This window comes from Meriones unguiculatus, assembly GCF_030254825.1.
Source record: "Meriones unguiculatus strain TT.TT164.6M chromosome 13 unlocalized genomic scaffold, Bangor_MerUng_6.1 Chr13_unordered_Scaffold_33, whole genome shotgun sequence".
NCBI classification, from domain to species: domain Eukaryota; kingdom Metazoa; phylum Chordata; class Mammalia; order Rodentia; family Muridae; genus Meriones; species Meriones unguiculatus.
The window spans coordinates 4,441,089-4,459,871 of NW_026843645.1; the positions used below are offsets into that span (position 1 = coordinate 4,441,089).

Consider the following 18,783-nt stretch of genomic DNA (forward strand, 5'->3'; position numbering starts at 1 on the left):
TTGGTGAAATTTTCTTCTATGATTTTGCTGAAAATATTTTCTGAGCCTTGGAGGAAGGAAACTCTTTTTCCTCTATTCCTATTATTCTTAGGTTTTGCCTTTTCATGTTGTCTTGGATTTCTTGGATGGTCAGGAATTTTGTAGATTTAACATTTTCTTTGATGAATACATTGATTTCTTCCATTGTGTCTTCCACACCTGAGATTCTTTCTTCCATCTCTCATAGTCTATTGGCTATGCTTACCTGTGTAGTTCCTGTTTTCTTCCCTAAGTTCTTTCTCTCCACAATTTCCTCAATTTGTGTTTTCTTTAATTTTTCCAATTCTATTATCAGATCTTGAGCCATTTTATTGATTTCCTTCACCTGTCTGACTATATTTTCCTTCAATTCCTTCAGCTGTTTGTTTGAATTTAATTTCTTTCAGTGATTTAAGTATTTCCTCTCTAAAGAAAGGCCACAGATTGTTTGGCTGAAACTTCCTGTATTTCTTTAAGGATGGCCATAATCTGTTTGACTTTATCTTCTTCCATTTCTTTGCAGATGGCAATAATCTGTTTGAATTTATCTTCATCTAGGTCTTTACGCAGTTTATTTTTTTCCTCTATTATCCTGTTCATAAGCACAGATGTAAGGTCATCTTCTTGAATTTCATTTACACTGGGTTATCCAGGGCTGCTTGCTCCTGGATAACTTGTTCTAGGGATGCCATATTGCTCTGTCTTTTGTTGGTTGAGCTTTTGTGCTGGCCTCTACCCATTAGGCTATCTGAGGTGTGGGGGGTTATTTTCTGGTACTTCCTGGGATCCTATAGTGGGTCGAATACCCTTGACAGGAAGATGATTTTTCCCAAAGGAGGCCTCCTCAGCTTTTTGGGTATGGTCACTGAATGGCAGGTGTTTTTCCGGAATTGCCACAGCTCACCTCAGGTGTACAGACCTGAGTACTAATTGTGGCCTTTGTTAGTAAAGGGGGCTCTCCTCTCACCCAGAGAAGTCCTAGAGACAGCTGTGCTGCTGCTGGGTTTCTTGATGTAAATTTAGTGAGCTTGCTGCTGTAACCTGGGTGCCCTGGGGTTTGGTCAGTTTAGTTAAGGATAACTGGTTGTCCCTTGGGGCAGTATCTGGGGGTTGATATCAGGGAACCCAGGCTTCTGGAGGTCTGAGTTTGGAGCTCTCTTTCCCAGTACCCAAGTGCTAATCAGTGACACATGAGCACTACTCTCATGTGTACAGCAAGAGGCTAGAGTCTGGAGCCTGTGTATAACCAGAAACTTTTCTGGAGATAGGTGTCCTGAGGTAGGGCCAGATATTTCCTCCATCTTTGGGTTTTATCCCAACAGGAAGACCCAGTCTCTACTGTTGGGGGTGGTGTAGAGTGCACAGGCACTTGCTTGAGAATGGTGGCTCCAAGCTGGTGACTGGACAGGAACCTGGGAACTTTTTCCAAGAATATTCCCATATGTGGGGTGGTAGTGGTGGTGGTAGTGGTGGTGGGGTCAGCTGAGTGCTCTAAGCTGGGATCTGCTGTTTCCCTCCCTGTGGGTTTTCTCCCAACAGGAAAACCCAGCATCTAGTGCCCTGGGGCACACAGTTCTGTCAGTGACGAAGAGTCGGGTGGGAGGGACTGGTGGCTGGAACCCCACTCAGGGCTGGCTGCTGTGTACCCACAGGTCTACAGGACCTTTTCCAGGGATAGACTGGGTGACATTTGGTCAGTCCCACTTGCTTCCTTCCCTGTGGGGTTTTCTTGAGACTGGGACTCCCCGTCTCTGGCGCCCTGGGGTGCACAGTTTAGCCTGGGAAATTGATCAGGACATGCTTCTTGGGTCTTTTTGCTTGAAAACCCTACTCCTGCCACAACAGCCCAGGGAATTTTACAGGGATTAGCTGGGTACTCTGAGGTTGAACCCAATTGTTTTTCTCAACATTGGGTTTCTTATCACCTGGTAAATACAGTCAATGGTGTTTGGGGGCCAATAGTTCCAACAATTTGTCACTGTGCAGTCTCTGCTACCCCGCTGATCAGACACAGTGTGGGATCAGGTCTGCCATCTGGGATCTGTTTTTAATTTTTACTGAATATGAGTATTTTGATTGTATGCATGAATATGAACCTCTTGCGTGCCTGATCATCACAGTAGTCCAAAGATGTGTTCATAATTCATGAACTTATAGCAACTGATAGTAGCGGGTCCCAGTTAAACACTGACAATTGAGCCCAATTATTTGAAAGAGCAGCAAGAGCTCCTCAATGCTGAACCATCTCTCCTGTCTTATGTTGCTTATTTAAGATCATCATTTATATTGTTAATATTTTCATCTTTCTATTTTTAGCTGTTTAAACATGCATTCCCTTTTAGTAAGATCTTATTAAAGTTACAGTTTAAGCTAGGGCAGTGCAGATTTCTGGAAAATGAATACACAACTGGAGTGAGTGTATAATTCCTTGTAGAAGCTTCAGTAAAGACCTCTCAGTTATTTCAATCGTTTGTATTTGTTTGATTGACTTTTAGGGGAGGCTCTGTCTTACTATATAGGTCTGGCTGTCCTAGAACTCTTTGTATAGATCATGCTAGCATCCAATTCAATAAGATACACCTGCCTCTGCCTCCTGAGTGATGAAATTAAAGGCACAACAGAATACACACAGCTTGTCGATCATTTTTTGTTGTTAGTAATTGTTCATAAATTTCTCTGATGTGTACTTAGTACTGTCCATCTCTTAATTTCTCTGTGTGTCTCTGTCTCTCTCTTTCATTTCGCTCTCTCCTCTCTGTTGGTCTTTGTCCACATGAATTACCATGACTATTCCAAAGCTATATCCTATTCAAAAAAGTTCAGATATGATTCAGATATGACACAGTTAAACTTCATTATTCAGTTTTCTTCTAAAATGACTTAGTGATAACATTAACACTTATTTTTAATAGAAAAGTTATAATCTTTATTTTAAACTATAGACTATACATGATGTAGAAAGGAAAGTGTACAAAACAATGATCAAAGAATAATCATGTGTTGTATGCCTTTTCTTTTGTCTGGTTACTCAGAAATATGATGTTATCCGCTATGATTATTGTTGCTTGCCACTCACATCATTTTTATCCATCTATTGACTGTAGTCCACTTTCCCTTCCACAAATATATGAGCCCCCCTTTTCATATACTTATATGGCACATCTCTAAGCCCTGGTGAAAACATGATATTCAGTACCATGTTGTCTTTTGACTGATGTCACCCATCTGTTCACTGTCCCCTGATATCCACATCTCATTTGTTGCTAGATAAAATATGATGACTGTGTCTTTTCCTTCCACCTGTCTCATGACAGGCTCCTGACCTACTTGCCCAAGTAACTGAAGATGATTCATAGATCACTCAAGAACCCAACTAATGGCTACGTCATACACATGTCTTACAAACTAATACAACACCTTTAACATAGGTTTTCAAAGAAAGCCTTTTGTTTCCTTTACAATCTAACCTTTAGGCTTTTTCTTCTCCCATCCTTCACCTGATTCACAGCACCCAACTCTCTAACACTAGCACTTCTGTGTCAGAAAATAAACAGAAGAAGCCCTAGAATTATATGATTATATTGCCAATGAAGTATAAATTTATATTGTTGCCACTCTTTCTTTTGTACAAATGTATGGCAAATTTTAGAATTCAGTGACCTTCGATGATGTGCATGTGAAATTTAGCCAAGAAGAGTGGGCTTTGCTGGAACCTTCCCAGAAGCAACTCTACAAAGATGTGATGCTAGAGACCTGTAAAAACCTCACTGCTATAGGTAAGACAGCATTTTTTTTCATATTTAAAATAAGGAGACAACTCTTACTTTGTTATTGATTCTCTTCTGTAATTCCAATTGAGACTGAGGAGGAATGAAGTGATTAAATCAAGCATGGTTCTAAGGGTCACAAGAAGATAGTGATTTGAGTTTTGCCTTAATAATAATATATTTCAAAATAATATATATTTTCTGGTACTATATTTTAGGCTACAATTGGGAACACCATAATATTGGAGAACATTTTCAAAGTTCTACAAGTAATAAAAGGTAACTTTATGTGCACAATGATACAGATATGAATCTTAAGAAATTTTAATGTGTCCTGGAAGTTTGTTTGTCTGTTTGTTGGCTGCTTTTTTTTCTGTTTTCGAAATAGTTTTTGTTTTCTGTGTAGCTGTGGCTTGGCTTAGACTTGCTTATTAGACCAGAATGACCTCAACATCACACAGATCTGCCTGCTTCTGCCTCCACAAGTGCTGGAATTAAAGGCATGTACCAGCACAGCTACTGTGTCCTAGAAGTTTTAAAGAAAAGCAACAGTGTACAAACAATACTGCTTTAAGTGTACTGATGATCATTAAAATCTAACAATTCCATGTACTTCAATGTCAGGTATCTGATTTGGGTTTGCAAGGCACTCCCCTAAGATAGAAGAAAACAAAATAATATTGTAATTGAAAATACCATTTGAATCATATGGACATTACAGCTACTGACTTGAACTGCCAATATGATTAGTCTCATTCTATCTAATCAGATATTGTAAGAGGTATACACATTGAATAAGTGATCAGTATGTGTCCAAAACCTTCTAATGAGCAAATATTTCATAGGACAACCAGTGTTACTCATATTCATGCAGTAACACTGTAAAGTTTAGTGAAAGGTGCAGCTTATGAGAATCAAGAATATTGTTGAGGAGAAACATTAATCACTATATGACATGTCTATGATGAACAAAAAACAAACTGTTAATTCAATGTGGGAATCTTTTATTATTCTTGTAAATTAAACTGGTATATCATATGTCAAAATGCTTTTGTGACACATGAGCATAGGGATATTGATAGAAGCAGTGTCCCTCTCTTTCTCCAAGAACAATTCTTTTTGTAGAAGTCCGCACTGTGAATAAATTTTCTGAATGTGATAAGTGGTTACTGTTAATTGATTTTGCAACTTAACTGAGAATTCATCAGCAAACTCATACTGCTGAAAATACCTACAAATACTAGGAATTTGGAACTTCTTCTGATTGTCCTTGCTCACTTTGTAAATGAAGTATCATTCATACAGTACAAAAATTTTTGAATGGGATTGCTGTGGTAAAACTCTGAATTCTAACAATACTATTCATATATAGGAGAAAACCTCTCATAGAAAAAATGATGCTACAAAAGTGAATCACATAACAAATGCTCTTACCATCACAGGGATTTTCAAAAATACCCATAATGAAGGCGAATACCATGAAAGTAAATAAAGTGATAAAACTTTAAAATTTGATTCTTCTTTACCAATACACCAAATTATGAAATTAATTCATATAGATAAATATATTTATTAGTGTAATGAAATGTAAATCTTTTACATGTGCCAATTAGCTTTGCAGGCATGAAAGCAGTCATAAAGGAGAGAATCCCTTTGAATGCACTCTATGTGGTAAAGCCTTCCCCTATACCACTGTCCTCATGTGGCATAAAAGAACACACACAGGAGAGAAGTCTTATAAATGTAATCAATGTGGTAAAGGCTTTGCAACAAACAGTCATCTCACGCGGCATAAAAGAACACATACTGGAGAGAAACTTTATGAATGTAACCAGTGTGGTAAAGCCTTTGCACAAAACAGTGATCTCATACGGCATAAAAAAACACACACTGGAGAGAAACCTTATGCATGTAATGAGTGTGGTAAAGCCTTTGCACAAATCAGTACTCTCTTAAGCCATAAAAGAACACACACTGGAGAGAAACCTTATGAATGTAACCAGTGTGGTAAAGCATTTGCACAAAACAGTACTCTCTTAAGCCATAAAAGAACACACACTGGAGAGAAACCTTTTGAATGTAATGAGTGTGGTAAAGCCTTTGCAAAAAGCAGTATTCTCTTAAGCCATAAAAGAACACACACTGGAGAGAAACCTTATGAATGTAACCAGTGTGGTAAAGCCTTTGCAGAAAACAGTACTCTCTTAAGCCACAAAAGAACACACACTGGAGAGAAACATTATGAATGTACCCAGTGTGGTAAAGCCTTTGTACGAAACAGTGCTCTCATAAGCCATAAAGGAACACACACTGGAGAGAAGCCTTATGAATGTAACCAGTGTGGTAAAGCCTTTGCACAAAACAGTGCTCTCATACAGCATAAAAGAACACACACTGGAGAGAAACCTTATGAATGTAACCAGTGTGGTAAAGCCTTTGCACAAATCAGTACTCTCTTAAGCCATAAAAGAACACACACTGGAGAGAAACCTTATGAATGTAACCAGTGTGGAAAAGCCTTTGCAGAAAACAGCAATCTCATACGGCATAAAAGAACACATACTGGAAAGAAACCTTATAAATATACTCAACATGATAAAGCCCTTGCACAACAGAGTAGTCTCCGAAAACATGAAAAAACACACATTGGAGAGAAACCTTGTTAAGGTAATTAGTGTGATAAAGCCTTTCCATTTAACAGTCATCTCCTAAGACAACAACACATTCTGGAGGGAAACCATATGAATATAACTGTGTGGTAAAGCCTTTGCACATAATGTCTCCTAATACATAAAGGAACACATACTGGAAAGAAGCTGTCTGACTGTAACCAATGTGAAAAAACTTTTGGACTTCAGAATAATCTCCATACTCATGAAAGAAATCCTAATGGACAGAAAGCCTGTGAGTGCTTTTAACATGGTGAAACCATTCCACATTTGTATAATCTTCATCATCATGAAAGGATTCATAATGGAGGAAAACTTATAAATGTGTTAAAATGGTGAGGCTTTTCACAAATCTAGAGCCATCATCATCATAAAAGTATCCTTACTAGAGAGGAATTCTGTGACTATAAGCAATATGGAAAGGCCTTTGTGTTCTTTGGTCTACTGAGATCCAGCAGAACTGAAAAACCAGCTCAATGGAACTGACCTCCCTTTTCTGAAGGGGAAAGGGAATAGGGGCAATAGGAATAGAGGGTAGTACTGGGGGAGGGAAGAGTGGGGGACTATGATTGGAATTTAAAGCAAATAAACTTATTTTTAAAAAGAATACAATGAATGGTGAATATCAATTACATGCAACAGTATTATATAATAAGGTGTTTATGGAAGACTTATTGATAATCTTGATTCTCACCATTTACTGTTTTCAGTTGCCTCACTTTACACAAGAAACTTTGAGTCCAGTGGATGAATATGTAGGGAATGGTGAACTAACACCAGCCAGGAAGTTCTCTGAGAGTATCACAACAGTGGTAGCCTGTAGAAGTTTCTTTGCGTGCACATACCTATGGTTCCAGGGGTTCTATTGAAAACCATCACAACCCAGACTGAATTTTGAGATGTGAGGGAGGAGGCTTTCTCTTCCATGTATGACCCTGCTGCTGGCCTAGTTGTAAAACCATGGCAAGGGTGTGTTTTCTCTGCCTGACTTCATCTGGAGAGTGCCTTTAGACATAGATGCCACCAACCAAAATTGATACATGGCCTTTGACACAGATCCCTGATAACTCCCCTCCCTTCAAATATAGGTTAATTAGGTTCCATGTTCTTTTTCACATGATAGGAATGTGCTGTTTAATGCAAATCAAGCATCCTTGAAGTGCCCTGTTTTAAAAAATTATCTACACTTATTTTAGAGCATCCCAGTCCTCCCCAAGGGGTACATACCCTCTGTTTTCTAGAATTAAAGTTGAACTTACTTTCTAAAGTTGAACTTACTTTCCCCGAGTATTCTGATCTTTGTTATGCTTTGGTGGCTTCCAAGCTTTATACCTCATCTTCTGGGCCTCCTTCCTTCCTGGGCTGGTGGGAAACAGCCTCCAGGCAGCAAGAGAACCACGTTCTCTGAAATGCTTGTGAAAAAAAATGTTTCACACTTCATAGCATTTCAAATTTCACATGTTTCTTGATGTGAGATGGTAAATCAAACAGTGTCTTGGGGGTGGGACTCTCTAAAATGAGTTATACCTATTGTTTAGTTCACAGTAAGCTTGCAGGCAAGGTTCATGGTATGAAATCTTCTGATGTGAGCACAGTGGCCTATGCAGAAGTAATAAGAGCAGAAATTTTATTTCCCTGATTTTAATAGCTGAGTAGTGTTCTGATAATGTGTGGATGGATGGGAGAGGAGGGGAACTCCCCCTATGAGAGGATTAGGGGAAAGGGTTTGGGGGAAAGAGGGAAGAAGTGTGGGACCAGTAGGAGTTGAGGGAGTGACCTTTAAAAGGGGTATACAACGAATAAATTGTGAAAAAATAAAAATGATTAATAACATACAAATTAATTAGAAAAGCAAAACGACAGCAAAAATTTGAGTCCAGTCTGGGTACCCACCCTCCCTCAAAGAAAAGAAAGAAGATATAAAGAAAGCAAAGAAAAATAGAATCTTTGTCTTTGCCACCTTTCTTCCTTGTGAGCTCATTTTTTTAATCATTACCTAGTGGAGACCAAACTGCTCAGTCTGAAGTTTATATTTCCATAGATGTAGGTTTCATACCTGGAACAAAAGGCAGAGGTTCATATTTAACATATCAATACAGAATTAGCTGCCAATTTTTTCCCAGCAATCCCTCAGTTCTTCCATGTTTTACGGTCCTCAAGGCTGGCATAGCCCACCCAATACCCTGAATTCATACCTCCCTGCAAGTTCACACCTCCTACCATGCTCACACCTCCCTGGACGCTCTCATCTACCACACTCACACCTCCCTGCACGTTCATACCTTCTTGCATGTTCACCCTTCCCTACAGGTTCAAATCTCCCTGCAAGTTCACACCTCCTACTACACTCACACCTCCATTCATGCTCACACCTCCTACAAGGCTCACACCTTCTTGCCCGCTCACATCTCCTTGCACGGTCACACCTCCCTACATGTTCACACATCCCCACACGCTCACACATCCCCACATGCTCACATCTCCCTGCAAGTTCATACCTCCTACCATGCTCACATCTCCCTGCATGCTCACACCTCCCTGTATGCTCACACCTCCATGCACACTCATGCCTCCCTGCACAGTCACACCTATCTGCACATTCACACCTACCTGCACATTTACACCTCCCTACATGTTCAAAACTCCTTGCAGGCTCACACCTCCCTGCATGTTCACACCTCTCTCACACCTCCATGCAAGTTTACACCTTCTAGCATGCTCACACCTCCCTTGATGCTCACACCTACAAGGCTCACATCCCCCTGCATGCTCAAACCTCCCTGCATGCTCACATATCCCTGCACGTTCACACCTTCTACCATGCTCACAGCTCCCTGCAGGCTCACACCTCCCTGCATGCTAACACCTTTGTGCACATTCACACCTCTGTGCAGGTTTGCACCTCTCTACATGTTCACACCTCCCTGCAGGCTCACATGTCCCTACATGTTCATACCTCCCTACAAGCTCACACCTCTCTTCAAGTTTACAGCTTCTACCATGCTCACACCTCCCTGCACACTCTCTCCTACAAGGCTCACACCTCCCTGGATGCTCACACCTACTATGCTCACAGCTCCCTGCATACTTACAGTTCCCTGCACATTCACACATCCTTGCACATTCACACCTCCCTGTATGCTCACACCTCCCTTCAAGTTCACACCTTATATCATGCTCACACCTCCCTGCATGCACACACCTACCTGCACATTCACAGCTCTGTGCACATTCATACCTCTCTACATGTTCACACCTCCCTGCATGCTCACACCTCACTGCACGCCCACTCCTCCTACAAGCCTCACACCTCTCTGGATGCTCATAAGTACTACGCTCACAGCTCCCTGCACACGTACACCTCCTTGCATATTCACATCTTCCTACATGTTCACACCTCCCTAAAATTTCACACCTTCTTCCATGCTCACACCTCCCTGCAAGTTCACACCTCCTACCATGCTCTCACCTCCCTGCATGCTCACAACTCCCTGAAGATTCACACCTCCTTGCACCTTCACACCTCCCTACAGGTTCACAACTCCCTGCAGGTTCACACCTCATACCATGCAAACACCTCCCTGCAATTTCACACCTCATACCATGCTCACACCTCCCTGCATGCACACACCTCATACCATGCTCACACCTCCCTGCATGCACACACCCACCTGCACATTCACAGCTCCGTGCACATTTACACCTATCTACATGTTCACACCTCCCTGCACATTCACATATACCTGCATGTTCACAACTCCCTACAAGCTCACACCTCCCTGCAAGTTCACTCCTCCTACCATGCTCACACCTCACTGCACACTCACTCCTCCTACAAGGCTCACACTGCCCTGGACGCTCACACCTACCATGCTCACGGCTCTCTGCATGCACACACCTCCTTGCATGCTCACACTTCCTGCATGCTCACACCTCCTTGCATGTTCACCCATCCCTACATGTTCACATCTCCCTGCAGGTTCACACCTCATGCCGTGCTCACAACTCCCTGCAAGTTCACACATCCTACCATGCTCATACCACCCTGCATTCTCACACCTCCTATGAGGCTCACGGCTACTTGCCTGCTCACACCTCCCTGCATGCTCACACCTCCCTGCACATTCACGCCTCCTTGCATGTTCACACCTCCTACCATGCTCACATCTCCCTACACGCTCACCCCTCCCTGCATGCTCAAACCTCCCTGGACACTCACACCTCCTACAACGCCCACACCTCCTTGCACGTTCTCACCTCTGCATTCTCACACTTCCCTGCATGCTCACACCTCCCTGAATGCTCACACCTCCCTGCACATTCACACCTCTTTGCATTTTCACACCTCCCTACATGTTCACACCTCCCTGCAAGTTCACACCTCCCAACATGCTCACACCTCCCTGCAAGTTCACACCTCCCTTCATGCTCATGCTCCCTTCAAGTTCACAACTCCCTGAATGCTCATAACTCCCTGAATGCTCACACCTCACTGCATGCTCTCACCTCCCTGCATGCTTACACCTCCATTTTGGATCTCCCCTGTTGACAACTTTTGACTCGAAGTGCATGTTATCAGACCAAAAAAATAAAAATATTCTCAGACAATAGAATATAGTTGTTTTCTGGTTCCACCTCCTTGTGATTCTTTCAAACCTGTAACCACAAGTCAGTTTCTGTGTCTAATGTAGAGGGGATGTTCTCGGAAGTCGAAAATAGGCGGATCCTGTCTCTTAGACAGTCTGGTAGTTCATGTGTTTTTTTATTGAGAATTTTAGACCACTTACTGAATTATTGTTGAAAGATGTATGCTGATTCCTGTCATGTTCATGACCTCATGCTGTTTTCTTGGGCTGATTCAACCACCTCACGTCCCAGGGGAACGTCTTTAAGCACCTTGTGATGTCTCAGATGTGTTAATTCTTCTCCTTAGGTGGAGGCATTCCTCCTCATTTTCTCTACTGACCCGTCTCTGGACACATCAAATCTTTTCATATGTGTTTATCCTAAACGAATATCCCTCTCTCAGTTTTAATACATACCATTGCAGATGATAACGTCTTTGCTAACAATGACGGTGTCCAAGGAGTCAGGCTCGGTGTTTTGATTTCCTTCTGAGTTTAAAGTTGATGTATTATTCTAGCAGGCTCGCCACCTTTGTAAGCTCGTTCATCTTTCTCCATTCAAGGTTTAATAACATTTTTAATTTTGTGTTTCTAATGTTTTAACTAAAATACATTGTTAAAATTCACATAACAATCTCTCTTTCTCTCTCTCCGTTTGTTTCGGGAGGATTCCAGGGTTCATGATAATATTAGGGACAGGACTTTAGCTCTTGACCACCAACAACTGGTCAGGAAGTATCACCAGGAAAAAAAAAAGAAATGGCGGAGGGAGCCTAGGATTCTCCTCTAGGAATAAGTAAAAATCAGCTGCTGGCCCAAACCGGAAAGCTTGGTAAACAGGTTTGATCTGAAATTAGCTCCTGTGAAGGAGAGGACTTCTGCAGGAGCCATCTCCTGGGCTGGTGAGGAGACCAGGCCCCCTGTGGGAGGAGCCATCACCTGGGCTGGTGAGGAGATCCCGCCCCCTGTGGGAGGAGCCATCTTCTGGGCTTGTGGTGAGACCAAGGCCCCTGTGGATGGAGCCAGCCCTGGGCGGCTGGTCCACTGCCTCTGCATCAGCTCCCGCCTTCCTTCACTTCCATCACCGGCTGGGGTTTGGTCATCTGATTATCATCATCTGATTATCATCATCTGATTATTATTATCTGATTATTATTATATTATCCTTTGAACATTATTATCTGATATTATTATTATCTCTTCATTATTGTAATCTAATCATTATTATTTGATATTATCAACTGATTACCATTATGATTATCCGTTTATTATTATTTGTATATTATGATATGGTTATTATCTGATTATGATTATTATCTGATATTATTATCATTATCTGTTTATTATTATTATCTGTTTATTATTATGTGATTATTATTATCTGGCTAGTATTATCTGGTTATTATTATTTGATTATTATTATGTGATTATTATTATCTGATCATTATTATCTGTTCATTATTATTATCTGATTATGATTATGTGTTTATTATCATTTTCTTATTATTATTATCTGATATTATTATCATCTGATCATTATTATTATCATCTGATCCTTATTATCTGTTTATTATTACCTGTTTATTACCATCTGATTATTATCATCTGGTTCATATCGGTTTATTATTATCTGTTTATTATCATTATCTGATTATTATTACCTGATTTTTATCATTTATTGGTAATTTTGTCTGTTTACTATTATTATTTTATTATTGTCACTTTCTTGTGTGTGAGAAGTGCGAGGGGCCCTTTTCCAGCTTTCCTCAGAGCCGCCTTCTGCCACCATCACTGTCACTGTCGCAATCACCATCGCCCTCCATCCCTGGATGTGGAGTGGACACAGGAGTCCTGTCCCCTCTGCACAGCACTCTGGTATCTCTCTGTCTCTGTCTCTCTGTCTCTCTGCCTCTCTGTGTCTCTCTGTCTCTGTGTCTGTCTCTGTTTCTGTTACTGTGTCTGTGTCTGTCTCTGTCTCTCTCTGTCTCTGTCTCTCTGTGTCTCTGTTGGTCTGTGTTTCTGTCTCTGACTCTCTGTCTCTGTCTCTGTCTCTCTCTGCCTCTATCTGTCTCTCTCTGTCTGTCTCTGTCTCTCTGTCTCTGTCTATCTCTCTGTCTCTCTCTCTGTCTCTGTCTCTCTATGTCTCTCTGTCTTTCTGTTTCTCTCTGTGTGTCTCTCTGTCTTTCTGTTTCTCTCTGTGTGTCTCTCTGTCTCTGCATCTCTGTCTCTGTCTCTCTGTATCTGTCTCTCTCTCTGTATCTGTCTCTGTGTCTCTGTCTCTCTGTCTCTCTGTCTCCATCTCTGTCTCTGTGTATGTCTGTTTCTCTCTGTCTCTGTCCCTGTCTCTGCCTCTGTCTGTCTCTGTCTCTCTGTCTTTCTGTATCTCTGTCTCTGGGTGTGTCTCTGTCTCTCTGTCTGTCTCTCTGTTTCTCTGTCTCTCTCTGTCCCTGTCTCTCTGTCTCCCTCTGTATCTCTATCTCTGTATCTCTGTCTCTGTGTCTCTGGCTCTCTGTGTCTCTGGCTCTGTGTCTCTGATTCTCTGTCTCTCTGTGTCTGTCTCTTTTTTCTCTCTGTCTCTCCTTGTCTGTGAACCCTGAGTATTCAAGCTCATTTAAATATATTTGAATGTGTTTGACTTTATTTTAATACACGGGTATTTGAATAAATTTGAATATATTTAAATACATTACGCGATGCACTGGAATGTGCTGTGGAGCTCAAAGGACGCCCTTCCAGGCCAGTCCCTCCCAGCTCCTCAGAGGTCACCTCCTGGAGGTTGGTCTGATGGTAAGCGTTCGGCCCTCTGGGTAACCTGCCTGAGGGGTCACATGGGGGTCCTTGTACTGCGACCTGGAGGATGGCAAACATGTTATTAGTACGTTATAATGATAACGATGTGTTATCAGCTCCTTCTCTCTGGGCTCCCTCCGCGCAGGCAATGGACTTAACCCTATGTGCAAATCCTTCAGTCCTCTGTGCACTCATTCATTCATTCACTCATTCATTCATTAATTCATTCTCCTCCTCCTTCTCTTCCTCCTACTTCTCCTCCTTCTCCTCCTTCTCCTTCTCCTCTTACTTCCTCCTCTTTTTCCTCCTCCTTCTCCTTCTCCTCCTCCTTCTCCTCCTTCTTCTCCTCCTTCCTCTTCTCCTCCTTCTCCTTCCTCCTCCTTTTTCTCCTCCCTCCTCCTTTTTTTCCTCCTCCTCTTACTTCCTCCTCTTTTGCCTCCTCCCTCTTCTTCTCCTCCTCCTTCTCTTTCTCCTCTTCCTCCTCTGCCTCCAGAATCCAGGAAGCATCTTAAAGTCTTGGGGAGACAATTGAAAGGTCTGATACCCCTTCCTCTCCTCCACCCCCGGAGTGTGTCTAACTGTGACCTTCTCCTCACTTACCCCCGCACAGCGTTCTTCTCTCACAAGGTGGAACACAAGAGCAAGACCCACAACGGCAGGAGCTTCCAGAGGACAAGGACGCTGCCAAGTGAGTCCAAACCCGGTGGGGGCTGCCGGCTGGGGGAGGGAGGAGAGGGGAAGGTGGTGAGTAGGTTTCTGCAGCGTTCTGGAGCTCAGGGAGGCGTGAGTTCGAGGCCATCGTGGTCCACAGAGCAAGTCCGGGACTTGGCTGGAGCCACAAAGAGAGACCCTGTCTCGAAATAATTCACAAGCAATTGGGGCAGCCTGGAATTCTTTATTTCTCTCTTTCTCTCCTTCCTTCCCTCCCTCCTTCCTTCCTTCCTTCCTTCCTTCCTCCCTCCCTCCTTCACTCCCTCCTTCTTTCCCTCCCATCCCTTTCTCTTCATCCTTCTTTCTCTCCCTCATTCCCTCCTTCCTTCCCTCCCTTCTTCCCTCCATCCTTCCTTCCTCCCTCCTTCCTTCCTTTCATATCAAAAAGGGGGCAGGCCAAAGGTAGCCCAAACAAATGTAAAACTCCCGGTACAAGATGCCTAGCATATCCTTAAATGCTAAAAGGGAAAGTGAGTTTATATAAAGTTTGGCTATAAAGGCCCATCCTGTGCAAAAAAAGGGGGCAAGCCAAAAAATAGTCACAACCAATGTAAAACTGAGGTACAATATGCCTGTGGTATGCTTAAATGCTAAAGGTAAGAGGGAGTTTAAATAAAGTTTGGCTATAAAGGCATAACTTCCCATTCTATATTAAAAAAGGGGATAGGACAAATAGCTACAGCATATATAAAAACCTAGGCCTAAACCTTTAAACAGGTACAGGATACCTAGGGTATGCATAAATTCTAAATTAAAAAGGAGTTTATATAAAGTTTATTTAAAACATGCCTTTTCTGTTGCTCAAGGCAACCGGCTTGTCTCTCTAATGGAAGACCTCTCGGGAGATAGGTAGCAGCTTGGCCTAATACAACACTTACCCAAGATCCCCCAAAAAGATACTTTGATCTATCCAACATTGTTTTTATTTCAACATGATAATGATTGTATGTTCAATAATAATGGTAACTTATATTGTTGATCCCTTTACATGGAAACAATTCTCAACCTGACTGAGACATAGAAATATGTCTCCAGTCAAAACATCAACAATACATGGCCAATAAATCCTTGGCTATAATATCTTCAAAAATTCATTATGCCATTATTTTATTTGGCATAGTTAAAATTGGCTTACAGTTTAGTTTCATCCTGCACATCTCATACATTTATAATTTTAGAACTGTATGATACTTGTGAGAAATTATATGTATGCAGAACAAAAGGACTGGACACTGGAGATGCTGGACGAAACCTGACAGAATCCTCCTTCCAGCATGCTGAGAATTTAACATATTTGTTCTAGTCTCTCGCATGTTCCAGCATTCTGCTTGTTCCTGCCTCAAATGCTTCAATATTTCAATATTATTTGGTGATATTTGACACCAAAAAAAATAGGGCTTCTTCTTCAGACTATGTTATCTAAACTGAAATTTCTAGGCTAAGTGTATGAGGGAACATACAGGGTAAGGGTAGGGTAAGCAGTCAGGAGGCAGAGTTAGGAGGATCACATTTCCAGAAACATTTTTAAGAAGGAATTATGGTATTAATTTGTTAGTCCCATCATTCTTTCACTCTTATTTTCTTACTTTATTTCTTCCAATCTATCTATCTATCTATCTATCTATCTATCTATCTATCTACCTATCTATTTATTATGTAGTTTTCAGCCTGCATGTACACCTGCACTCCATAAGAGGGCACCAGATCTCACTATAGATGGTTGTGAGTCACCATGTGGTTGCTGGGAATTGAACTCAGGACCTTTGGAAGAACAACCTATGCTCTTATCATCTGAGCCCAGCCCTGGTCCCACTTTTTTTTAGCTCATGTTCCATAAATTTTCTAAAACATAAATGAATGTGTAATGAGTATCTGTAGAAGGAGGCATTGTTTTTCAAGGAAGGAAATGAAGTGTCTTAATTTCATTAAGAAATGTCTTAATGATTCTTTATTATGGTCACACATAAGTTTAAACAAATACTGCTGAGTTCATCTCAAGGGCTCATGTCACCATATGGTGAATTAAATTTATCATTGTATTTTCAGGACGATAATTATTTCTTACCTATGACTACTAGGAAGCTGTATGCTGCCTTAGCAATGACTGAGTAAACAGCAGCTTTTAAGAGGGAGGTGGGGAGGCCAGCCTTAAACTTGTGATCCTTTTGTCTCAGCCTTCTGAATGCTGAGGTTCTAAGCTTGGGCTGCTAAAGTGAGAACAGTGAAGCAGATAGTACATTTATCTGTTTTGTGTGTGGGGGGGATTATCACATTTTAACATTTCCAAACTTTGTATGCATAACGTATCTCCCACATAATAAAATACTTAAATGTATCGCTCTGCCATGTCAGGCAACTCCTAACCAACTGTAATTCCAACTCCAGGGAATCCAGTGTCCTCTTCTCTCCCACATGGAAACACACACACACACTATACACAAACATATGTCTCTTTTAAAAAGTAAATGTGCAATCATCCTCACAACTAGAAAAGCACATTTTTTAAGAGGTGCCAATGAGAGGCACTGTGGTAATGTGGCCTCGACAGGCAGAATATTTTGTCAAGTGTTTCACACCTTTCTTCTTCAGTAGAAGGTTTTCACATATTCTCTTTACAAAATAAAAATAGAACCCTGTGTCTCACCACAACCCCCGCCCTATGGATCTTTTGTAGTTTTTCCTGCCTTCTTTGATTTCTATAAAAACAGTTCATAATCTCTGTCTACCTTTCTGAGACCAGGCCTGTTTTTCACTGGGAGAGTTGGAACTCATTAAAGAAAGTGTGGCAGGGATCCCAGAATTTCTTTTTCAGGGAGCAAGGACTTGCTGGGCCCTGGCTGAGCAGAAGAATTTAAACTGGGCACATTTAAACTGGGATTATGTAAATTTAAGCTGTGGCTGTGGGGTCAATAAAATAGCTTTACTTACTAATCTTCTTTTTACCCCTCCTAAGAACTGTAAATCCCATCTGTTTATTTTTACACATATGACTGTTTTGCCTACGTGAAAAGGTGTACCTGTGTACCAAGTGGATGCGTGGTGCCTGAAGAGACCAGAAGAGGGAGCTGAATCCCCTGGAACTGGAGTTACAGATGGGGTGAGCTACCAGGTGGGAAACACACCTGATCCTTTGCAAGAACAAGTGCTTTTAACCCCGAGCCTTTTCTGTAGCCCCAGAACTATGAAAGGCATCCATGATCTCGTCCTCAGTGTTGTGGCTTATTGGTATAAATCTTCTCACAATATTGACTGTAAGTGTAGAAGGCAGTCACCGACATTTCTGGGTTCCCATGAAAACTCTACAACTACCTTGACCTTGCCCACGGTGCTATAGGGGTCAGTCAGGAAAGTGGCTAAGACACTGCAGAACACCAACACACTGGGTGTCAGGAACCTGGCTTCTGTAGATCAGTCAGGAAAGCTCTAGCCAGAAAAATCACAGTGGACACTCATCAGTGAAAGGACAACTGAGTATCCCAGAACACAGTAGAAAGCAGGAGTTGTGTCCTTGTTGAACATGACAATTGCCATGGCCCGGGGGCATAGATTCAGGTCACTCCAAATAACACGTTCCCATGTGGAGGCAATCCCATTAAATATATATATATACTATCAGAAGAGCCATAAATGCTCTTCAGTTAGACCTTAGAAAAGTGGGTTATGGCAAAACAGGAAACTCAGCTATGGGCCTCCAATACCATAAGGTGAAATTCTTAACAACCGGCCTGGAAGAAGCTTGTGTTCTATTTAGCATGACCCTACAGGTATTCATCAGTCCTAAGACACTAGGTCCAACCAAGAGGCTGGCAAAGAATGGCAAATAGGGGCTAAAGATGGCCAAAGACAAATTGTTATCAGGCTCTGGACACATCAACATCTCCACATCACTCCAGTTCTGATGGGTTAGTCAGACTCTGTAGACACAGAGCCTCTGTGGGCATTCTCATTCCCATGATGAGGTGGGCGGTCAGGTTCAGGGTATGCAACTCTTTTAACATGGGAGAGAAATTCCCAGCAAACTTCACAGACAACAAGTTGAATCCAAGAGCAAATGAGAAGGATGATAAGCTATTGATACCAGCAACTGCCTCAGTGTTCCTGAATTATAGCATTAACTACACACACACACATATAGTAGAATTCTTTCTCTGTCTGTCTGTCTCTATCTCTCTGTCTCCCTTTCTTTCTCTCTCTCAAACATAT

At 41.7% G+C, this 18,783-nt stretch overlaps 1 protein-coding gene across 1 annotated transcript in view; it reads left to right on the forward strand.

Moving 5' to 3' along the window:
* Positions 1 to 3,684: 3,684 nt before the first annotated feature.
* Positions 3,685 to 18,783, forward strand: part of LOC132650793 (zinc finger protein 120-like) — a 1,051,774-nt gene continuing 1,036,675 nt past the window's right edge. Inside the window, exons 1-4 of the mRNA XM_060376111.1 lie at positions 3,685 to 3,794; positions 4,004 to 4,064; positions 14,480 to 14,557; positions 17,592 to 17,689. Of these exons, the coding sequence (XP_060232094.1) occupies positions 3,761 to 3,794; positions 4,004 to 4,064; positions 14,480 to 14,557; positions 17,592 to 17,649 (231 nt within the window). The 5' untranslated portion in view covers positions 3,685 to 3,760 and the 3' untranslated portion in view covers positions 17,650 to 17,689. The remainder of the gene's footprint in view (positions 3,795 to 4,003; positions 4,065 to 14,479; positions 14,558 to 17,591; positions 17,690 to 18,783) is intronic.